Source organism: Pteropus alecto, unplaced genomic scaffold (genome assembly GCF_000325575.1).
Source record: "Pteropus alecto unplaced genomic scaffold, ASM32557v1 scaffold98, whole genome shotgun sequence".
Lineage (NCBI taxonomy): Eukaryota > Metazoa > Chordata > Mammalia > Chiroptera > Pteropodidae > Pteropus > Pteropus alecto.
This window is the reverse complement of record NW_006443570.1, coordinates 14,571,911-14,582,647: the sequence shown is the minus strand read 5'-3', so window position 1 is coordinate 14,582,647 and position 10,737 is coordinate 14,571,911. Positions and strand designations below refer to the sequence as shown.

Here is a 10,737-nt window from a genome sequence, read left to right as displayed (position 1 = left end):
TTCCGATCATATCATTGTGTTCACCAACCAAGAAGTTCCATTGAGCTTCAGTGTCCAGAATTTTTATCAGGGTTTCATTATAACAGCATGGTTGATCGAATCATAGGCCACATGATTAAACTCAGTCTCCAGTCCCTCTCCCCTCCCCAGAGGTCCAGCTGCCTCCAAGCCCCCAACTCTCTAATCACATAGTTGGTCTTTCTAGTGAGCACCCCCTGTTCTGAGTTATCTCATCTTTCAGCATAAATTCAGGTGTGATCCAAGAGGCTCATGAATAATGAAGACACTTCTATTACTTGAGAAATTCCAGGGATTTAGAGTCTCTCTCTCAGGACAGGGACAAAGGCTAGTCAAATTCTTTATTATATAATAAGCCTGTTCGCCTTATAAAAGAATTGTAGGGTCTCAGTTTTAGCTAGTTTTAAGTTCCCACTTTCTTTTCTAACTTCAGTACTTTTATTATTTTTTTACTGTTTTGAACAGCAGGCAATAAGCATCTTTCTTATTCTACAGAAATAAGTTACAGGAAACTATCTACCAGTGTCCATTCCACTCTTAGTCTTGTAAGGCTTAAGGACACAATTATTTCACTAACCTCTGGATTAATGAGTCTCAGAATCATCTAGGAAGTGTTGTAAAAATACACATATTGGGGTCCCAAGATACTGATTTGTTTTGAACCAGAGACCAGGGGACCACTTTTTGAAAATCTCTGAACAACTACAACTGAGAATCACTACTGCTACACCAGCACTGTCCAGTGGAAATACAGTAGTCTCCCCCTTATCCACATAGGATACGTTCTAAGACTCCCAGTGGGTGCCTGAAATCATGCACAGTACCAAACTCTATATATACTGTTTTTCCTACACATACATACCTATGATAAAATTTAATTTATAAATTAGGCACAGTAAGAGGTTAACAACAAGAATAAGATAGTTGTAACATACTATAATAAAAGTTGTGTGAATGTGGTCTCTCAAAATATCTTATTGTATTCACCATTTTGATATGAGATGATATGATGCCAGTGTGGTAAGATGAAGTGAGGTACTCAGAATGGCACACAATTTAAAACTTAGGAATTGTTCATTTCTGGTATTTTTCATTTAATGTATTCAGACCTTGGTTGACTGGGCAACTGAAAGCAAAACCACAGACAAGGGGAGACTACTGTATAATGCAAGCCACATATATAATTTTAAATTTTCTATTGGCCACATTTAAAAGAGTAGTAAGGAATAGGTAAAATTACTTTTAACATCACTTTGACCCATTATGTCTAAAATATCATTTTAATATGTAATAAAAATTATTAATGAGGTAGCTTTCATTCTTCATACTAAGTCTTTGGAATTTAGAGTATAGTTTACACTTAGAGCATGTCTCAATACAGACTAGCCATATTTCAAGCCTTCCTAGCCACATGGACACCTCAGCTCTAGACCAAAAATTAATTAGGGGTATCATGCTGAGTCCTCTTTGTTTTATGTTAATGGTACTGCCTCTAAGAGGGATTAAAAAAACAATTCCTATTTTTATGTGGCTTGTTCTTAGTAGTTAACAGGAGTTATCCATATCTGATACTGTACATATTCAGCTATATTGTTTTATGTATGTTTAAAAATTATTCAGTGAAGACAGAGAATAGGCATGATTATATATATTTTACTTATCAATGCAAAACAGAATTTTATAATATATTTCCCAATTGGAGTTAACAAACCAAAAATTCTTGGGGGTGAAAACAGATACATTCTTTAACCAATTTTTTCCATTTTCTTTCTTGGCACTTGATCTTCACATATCTAGCCAAGCATTCATTTGTAGTAGACTAAATGTGTCCAACAAGTCCTTAAAAATAAGTATCTTTCTAAGGTATATTATCCAAGCAAGACTACAGTCTTCTGTTGTGTATGGGGTTACCTGGTAGAATTCTATCCCTGCAGCTTAATTTATCCTTCATGGGTTAAGATGAAACATAGCGCTCTCTCTCTCTGCAAACTGACAACAGCAGAGTATTTTTTCAGGAAAATGTCTTAGATACTATTTGGGTTGAAGATCTCTGTCTCATTAGGACATGTTTTGATTTTTAGAGAAGCAGACAAAACACAAGTAATTTCCATTGCAGATAAGTGGAGCAGTCTCTAGGAAGGGAGAAGACACTTTTTTTTTTTTGAAGCACATTTGGGCAGTTAGTACATAACCAAAATGTTTGATGCCTTTTTATTTTTTTTAATTCATCATAGAATGTTGTACTGCTTGAAATTTTTTAAATTTTAAACTTTTAAAGTTTTTTATTTTACTGTGGAAAGAACACATAACACAAGATCCACCCTCTTAGCAAAATTTTAAGTGTTTAATATCGTGACTTTAGGTATAGTGTTTTACAACAGATCTCTAGCGCTTATTCATTTTGCTTGACTGCAGCTTTTACTTGACATTTAGTTACTCTGTTTCAGTACAATTCGACTATTTTTTCTAATATGCCTCTCAATATTGAAAAAAAAAAGCAAATGACTAAACAGTTTATTTCTATTCTCAAGCTTTCCTCAGTGGCAGTATTGTCACCAATGAGATTTATCTGAAGTGCAATTATTGCTAATTGAAAAGTATTTCTAATCTCAATGACTTTCTGCATCATTCTTCTTGCTTGGTAGGCTTCAGTCAAGGTATGTTATCTTCTTGATCTTCTACCCAAGACTCTCAAGTTTTTTCTGGGAACTGTAGTTATAAGTTATTTGGCATTCCCAGGTCTTATTCACCAGAGGATTCAGTTATTAGATCTTTACTCAGGGAAGTGCCTGGTGTAAATATATCCTTTTCTTTGTAAATCTTCATTTCAATAGCAGCAGCTACAGAGATTTTCCTGACTTAAGCATAATAGGAAACCTATATATGTGACAAGTGTGTGTGTGTGTGTGTGTGTGTGTTTCCTTCCTTAGCATGTAAAGGCTATGTCCTACTGTATGTGAATATTTTTGAGGAAAGGGGAGTTTTGCTGTTGTTTTTTTTTTTTTTTTAAGGTGACTTGTAGCCAGTTAGCGAATGGTTTCTAGAGAAGTGAATGAGTTTCTTCAGTCATTTTCTTGGTGCAGGAATGGTCTGGACAGATGGTCTGCACTAAGAGAACACTTTATTATGATCCAGACTTTTAGGACTTAATTCTCTTGTAGAAGATTCCATCAGCCCAGCTCGTTAGTGAGTTCCACTAGTATTTTACATGGATTAATCCTGGAACTCAGACTACATCATTCAGCATTCCTTTTTCTCTCTCTTCCTCCAGTAAGGCTCAGAGTTTAGAGCCTGAGGGGTGTGTGTGTGTGTGTCTTTTTTTCCCATTCTGAAACCCTAGTTTATCATTCGCTGGTGCTAGCTAGTGATGGAAAAGTTTGTTACACAAAAGTATTGTCTTGAATGTCTTTGTTCTTGACAGTCATCAAGTCATTTGACATTCAGGATTTCACTTAGCTTTGGGCACATTAAAGTAACTCAGAATAGTCTGGAAACATAAGTTCTTTAGTCAGCCTATGTATTTAATCTTCTAATATATAGCTATATTTATAAAAACACATAAAGTATATAATCCCATAAACTCTGGCTATGCATATGGCTGTGCATATTATGACAGTCTGGGAGTGTGAAATTTAAAACTCCAAATGACAAAGTAAAAAAGAAAAAACCCAAATGATTTTCATGAGTAATACACATTAGTGAACATAGTTCATTGTTTAAAAACTTTATGATTCAAATAAGAAGCATCAAAATTGACGCAGGAGATGGAAGTATATTTTGTTGTATGTTTCTATACATATGTAATGGGTGAGGACCTATTGGTGTTTATTTCCACCTATTTTCTTAGGTGGAAATCCATGCTTTAGTTAAGTCGAATCATATTGCACCTTCTCTGCTATTTCCTCCTTGGTGAATTTGATCTTCTTTGTTATGTTTTAATTCAAGCACTTCCCTTTTTCCATGTCTCACATCCAGAAGAGGTCGGCTGTGTTTTCCCTTGATAGTACAGGTTTTGGTCATGACCGAGTTTAGGCTTCATAGCTGTAGTGGGTGGCCTGTGGACCTTCTTTTTATGAAGAAGGTTGTGAGGGAGTTTAGAAATCAGAAGTGTTCCAAGTAACTAGTCAGCGCCCTGCTGCCATTCTTGAGAATTCTGATAATCTTTGACTCCTAGAGAATTAGATCCTTCTTTGGATAGTACTGAGACAGTCAAAAGTCACCCAACTTGTAGCATTTTTTAGCAGCAGGAGCACTTGGTTGTAGTTAGTGGGCCAGAATGAGCTATAAATAAATAAAATCCTAATAGTGCTAGCTTCCTTCATTCAGGGTAGTATACTGATAAGATGCAAGCATCAGGGAGAAGAAAAGATTCTCAGCAGGTTTAAGTGCTTACCAAAGTACTTTCCTGTATCCATGGCCCAGCTTCTAGTCTCTGCTGTGTTATTTTGGCATTCTAGACTTTTAAGATTGGAGAGTCGAGTTTAAACTCTCAATATATCATTAGGGTAGCCCAACGTCCCTTCTTGTCAAGGAAGAGTAGCTGATCCCAGGGGGAAGGAAAAGCAGAATCCAGGGCACCTGTAAATCCCTATAGTTTTGTGCTGTGGGCTTGTAGCTAATTATACAGCAGGCAACAGTAATATGCTGTAGCTGTTGGCATACTCATTTCAGAAAGAGCAAAATCTTCCAGCAGAGCAAAGAAGGGGCTCTAAATGGGCTGCAAATGAATGAATCAATGATCATTTTATTGTAAACTAAAGCTCCACAGTGGAATCAGGACATCTGAACTGCAAGGAGGTGGTGGGAGAGATGCCAGTAGAAATACATAGTTCAGATGTGTTTTACAACTCTTGATTTGGATTCTCCTACAGAAATATAGTCACGCAAGGAGACCACCACTGGTCACAGCCAGTCAAATTGCTCTTTCTCCTATGGTACTGCTGTTAGCGACTACTAGTAGGTTATTCAGCCGACCTCTTCTGATTCTGCTTTGCTGCCTGATTTCAAAAGATTTGCCCTATATGGCTCTCAGTCACAGCTTGATGTAACCACTGCTTGTTTGCATGCATCACCATCATTTTCATATAGGGTCTTTTTTTTTTCTTCAAGTTAGAAGGCAAAAGAATTGAGAGCATTGTTATATGATAAAAGATTTATGTAGGGCCAGCTAGATTCAAGCAAAATGAAATTCAGCTGGAAGGGATGGTAAAAGGCTCAGAGACTTGCGACTGCCAGAGAAGTCAGTGTTCCTTAAATAAAGAAGGTTCAGCTAGCAGGCAGCAACTCTGACTTTGCATTCATATTGAAGCAGGCTCTCCAGCCATTCTAGGCAGGCAGATCAATAAAATCAGAGGTGACTTAATGCCAAGAATCTCAGAATTCAAAGGATTTCTCTTGTCTTTCTTTAAATTTATTCTGTATTGATGTGGAATGCTGGTCTCAGAAACCGAGATGAGAAATTGCCAGGTCTGATTCTGGTTTATGACACCATATTGAACAGTGTCCTTGGAAAGCATCCCACTTGGTTTCTCAGTTATCACATCTGTAAAATGGAGGTAATCTACTGGAAGGAAAATGATTCCAATATTTATCAAAACATTGTGAATGAAGATTCATAAGTGCTTTCAATAGCCTTAACAGCAAATGTCTATGAGAAGTGAATTCATTTCCCATTTATGTATTTGAAAATGCAGTTGATTGCCTTATCAGAAATTGAGCAATTTGACTATTTTTGCATGATGGTTATGCAGTGGAATGTGGTAGATTTGATTTTATTTTTAGTTACATGAATGGAATATCTACTCATATACAAACTCTTCCTTGGTTGTTTATTTTTGGGCAGATCATGGCTCTAACTTTTTAGTGTATCACAGTAGTGTGTGGTATGCCACATTGCTCATATTCTTAAATTGATCAAATAGCCCCTGTATAGAGTGACAAAATATATAAATGATCATTATGGACATAGCTAAGTATTTACCTGGTAATAGAGAATTTATCCTTCTTTCCCTGCTCATCTTCCCTATAGCCTACGGATTCTTATTGTACCAAAAAGGAAAAGCTGCCTCTAAATTTACCTTTTATATGATTGATTTGGGGCCATTCCTTTAAAAACTGGAGATATTGGGAGTTTTTGTTCTTACCCCATACTGTGTAGATGGTGCACAATTTCTATAACAAATCAGCAGGGGGCTCCCTATGAGAAGTTGAGAATTGCTAATGGAGAAGGGCTGGCTTTTTATTGGTGATGTTCTTTTCAATTCAGGACCTTTTCTACTGAAAATGTGGCCCTCATCCTGTGAAGACTCCCTACGGGATTTGAGCATAGCTACACAAGCAATGAGACCATTTTATTAGTTTAAGAAATTGGTTAACAGTTGAGAGAGATTATACTGGTTTCTAAATTCTAGAAACCTGGATAGATGGAGACTGAGATTATTTTGGTTGTGGGGTTATTCTCTGAACTGAGGTTCATGGTAAGGGACTGTACATGTGACCCCTTTCTTTAGAAGCCTTTATATCTTAAAGGAAGATGTTTCTATATTCTCATCAGCATCTACATTTAGTTTTCTTAGTTTCTCCTCCATCTGCTCTAGAACCTGTGCATACTTTTTATTTGTTGATGAGGGCCCAGTGCATTATAACTAAGGCTCTCTTGTAAAATGAAACCTGTTCTCCTGAGTGAGAAGATCAAAGAATCCAAACAGCAAAGGAGCAGGTTTTTGCTCTTGGAGGTTGCTCCCGCTGCCTTATGAATTCACTCTGTGATACAGGTTTGATGCAGAGAGCATTGCTACTCACAAATCACACGAGGTATACAGTTTGTGTGCAGTGATATGTCACAGCTTTTTATTTATATGGCCAGCTCAGTCTATTCTGCTCCTTTCACTGCCATGGAAAGTGCATCATTTTCCTCCCTCTCTCCTCCTTCCCACATATCATCAGCACCACCCACTATGTTCTGCCCATTAAGTCCTCTGTGTGCCAGGAAACCCCAACAATGATTAAATGCTGATAAAAGAATGTTAGAAGGTTAAGATATCAACCAATCAACTCTCTTATAGTACTCCTAAATTGTGGGTGGTAAGTATAACTTTGTCCTTTTAAAATTGAAAATAAGTAGTTTTATTTGTTTTTTTTTCAGTTGAGGAAATGATTGACATCAAATTAAGAAAAAAAAAAAAAAAACGAGTTGGTGACAAAGACCATAGAGAATACAAGAGACTTGCTTTGCAGTTTTCATAATTACCCTAGTCTTTCTTTGATGATTTTGGCACATTCTTTATCAGGAAAATAATCTAAGGCTAGCCAAATTTGGGTAAGGTTTTATTTATGAGAGGCCTAGAGTTTTTAACCTTATAGCAATTTTAAAAAGTCACTATTACCCTGTTTTCATTTAATTTAAAAAGTGTTAATTAATTAATTTTAACATACCACTCTAGTCATAGAATCATTTATCATTACATTCCTGCATGATATTCAGTTCTTCTAAGCTCCTATACTGCATAGTACTCCCCCTTTCTCTTCCTCCTCCTCCTCCTCCTCCTCCTCCTCCATCACCACCAACACGACTACCCCACCAAGTTTATGGGAGGAAGAGAAGAGCATGGTTAGAGAGACTTAGAAAAGGCAGCTGGGAACCCACTGGCTTATTTTCTTGGGAGGGAAGTTTATAGGTTTATCATATATCCTACAAAGCAGTTAAGTGCGAGGGGCTATAGCATCAACTCATCTGGACCTCCTTATTACAGTTTTAGCAAAATAGAAGTAAGAAAGAAGATTCTCTAAGAATTTGTCATGAATTACATTTCATATTGAAGCTTAAAATACTATATCATATAGCTTAAATTAATTTTCATAAGCCTGTGTTTTATCACTACTCTGCATCATCATTATTATTATTTGTAATAGAGCTATAAAAAATTTATGGTAAACATATTTTGACCCTTTACATCAACAGCTGCTGTGGTGAGGTAGGTCAGGAGGCATGCCTCTTTGGAGGCACCTTGGAGGTTGAAGGGTAATGAGCACTTAATTTTGTCTGCTGAATGCCAGAACTACCAAAATGGAGCTCCTTACAACTGGTCTGTTTCTGCTCTGACAATTCTTTTATTATGGCTTTTACTAACCTATCAATCAGTAACTAACTGTGGTTGTTTAATTACAGAGGGAACATCCCCACGCTAAACAGGTACCGTATGTTTAGTTTTTTTTTCCAATTAAAAGTACCTTTTTTTGTAACTTAGAATAGTGAAATCAGGAAAAAAATAGCACTACACTTGACAAACTAATATGTTATCTTCTGCTAGGGAGTCCTGAGCTCCCCTTTAGATGTACTAATTTATTCTTTTCTGTTTGGAAAACATGTCTTCAGCTTTTCTTCAGCTATTCAAAAAGCAATACTTGAAAAGCCTCAGTATGGAAAAGCTCCTATCTACCTGTATATGATAGGGGAGTTATTCAGCTTTGCTGTAAACATCTTTTTTGCTAAGTTATCCGTCTAGTTTGGGGCTTTCAGAGAAGGAACCCTTAAGGTTACTTCTATCCCGGAAAATTGTTCATAATTTTTTTCAATTTTTAGTTTTCTAATTTGCTGCCGCTTTTAGAGGAATGCAAATGCAGAAATAGCTGATCTCATGTTTTATCAGTTTGTTAGTTATTCTAAAGTGTTGAAGTGTTATAATGATATGAAAGTCAATGATATGATTTGTGTACCCTGGGAAGAGGTTTCCAGGCCAGTATAACACAAGGGATGTTTTAGTATTCTGAGTTCTTCCTGCTCCTGAGCCAAGCAAGGCAACAATGCAAGTTTGAGAGGATAGCAGTTCTGATTGGGATTGAATCCACACAATGCTAAAGCAATAATAAGTCAGTGGTGAGCTCTTTTGTGCATGATCAATTATACACAGAAATATTTATAGGCTTATATTTATTTTGCCCCTCTCCCTTTAAATATTAATTAATCAAAACTGATTATAGCTTTTAGAGTCCAGTTTGGACGGGGAGAGGAAAGGGAGTGCTTCGTTGGGTCGTCTTGCCTACCCTTAGAGAGCGGGCTTGGTTCATTCCTGCCTGCTTTTAGCTGTTCTGGTCCATGGACATAGTATAGGGGGAAACCGAATAGTGAATATTTCCCATGGGGTTCAGTTGAGTGAAAGAGATATTTAACCCCATGTTTGCCATAAACACTGTCAGGTTATTTAGAGGGAGTCCCCTTTAAGTGTTATCTGGAACCCTTTTATCTTTCCTGTCTAATACTGGGCAGGGAGAAAAGATATAATGCCTCACAAACTTGCTGCTTTAGTAAATATATTTGGTGATCCTAGAAAAGAGGATGATAGCATTTCTGACTTCATACAGCTCTGAATCCCAGTTTCTAGTGAGCACCATGTATAAGCCTTGCTTGATGTGTGTTTCATTTGTTTGTTTCATTCATGATATCAATGGTTTCCTCTCCCACTCTGCCTTTCTATTCCCCAGTACTGTCAAAAGATGAAGTACCTTTTTCACAGTCATTGTTTGCAGAAGGAATAAAAACCTGGAGTGTCAGTCTCTATAGTCTGTGTGAGCAGCACTTCCATCCTATAAAAAATTCCATTGCCTTTATAATTATAATTTGCAGTAGAGTGCAGTATGTACCCAGATCTTAAGTCTACATTGCTGGCTGTCTTCCCCTTGCAACTCTGCAGGTGGTGCACTTAAGGAGATTTTGGAGCAGCTCCCCAAAGTTCAGGTGCTATTGCCTTGCTCTGAACTTGCTTCAGATCAGTATGCCAGTAACATGTCAGGCAAGTCGTGGAGGCATCCTTTAGCGTGGTCCTTCCTAACAATCTGTCTTGATTGACTGGGCATTCAGAAACACTTTACAGTATTATTTATCAGCACATACTACTGAAGTGCATAAAGGAATATACAAATTCATTATGGTTTTGGATTGAACAAATCAGTTCAGTTCTTTTCAAGCATCTCCATTTAGCACCTGTTTGTCATGCTTACACATACTGTAAGACCTATGCTCTGCCCTTTTGTATCTTGATGGGATATATTAATGGGCTTTTGGTGAAGATATGTTTACTTTGGGATAGAAGTGTTTAAATATAAAATGGCAATTTTGCAATTTGGGGTTGAAATGTCTCTCAAAAAGGAAGGAGCTAAAGCCTTATAACTGCTATCTCTATCAGCCCATTAAAGACAAAAGTAAATACCTCAGCAAAGTTCCCTTTATAGACTGTGACTCGTTTCTGTATGATAAATAATGTTTTTATAATGATTTACTAAACCATTCCAAGTGACTTAGAGTTGTTGTACATGCATATATCTATCTGAATACTTAATCTATTTCAGTTCCTAGAGAAAAATGCCTTAAGTGTTGCCTAGTTACAACTCATTGGCTTGCTTACTTCCTTAAAATGGGGAATGTTTTAGGGAAGGGGAAGATGCAGGATGGTTTTTAACCCCATGTGCTACTCATTCCTTAGATATGCCATAATGTTGTGATATTATTTAAAACTGCCATGAAATTCCTGACAGTCCTTATATTTTTATTTGGAGAAATTTGAGAGTGGTAAAAATATGCTTTGTGTGTGTGTGTGCACAGGATGGGAGGTGATTTCAAATGAAAGGGTTAATGTGATTCTAGCAAGACAGCCTTATCCATTGTGGGTAAAAAACCAAATCTGCTCTGCAACCTGACCCTACTTCAGAGTTTCCTCCTGGCTT

The 10,737-nt window shown here is 36.9% G+C and overlaps 1 protein-coding gene and 1 pseudogene across 7 annotated transcripts in view; both read left to right on the top strand.

The window, feature by feature from the left end:
* Positions 1-10,737, top strand: part of ACACA (acetyl-CoA carboxylase alpha) — a 244,968-nt gene that overhangs the window by 122,859 nt on the left and 111,372 nt on the right. For 6 of the 7 annotated variants that reach the window (XM_025041628.1, XM_025041627.1, XM_025041631.1 and 3 more), the window contains one exon: positions 8,186-8,209. The exons of the other annotated variant lie outside the window; for it this stretch is intronic. In XM_025041628.1, the coding sequence (XP_024897396.1) occupies positions 8,186-8,209 (24 nt within the window). The remainder of the gene's footprint in view (positions 1-8,185; positions 8,210-10,737) is intronic. 7 annotated transcript variants of the gene reach the window in all.
* On the top strand, positions 2,548-2,679 carry LOC112473430 (annotated as a pseudogene).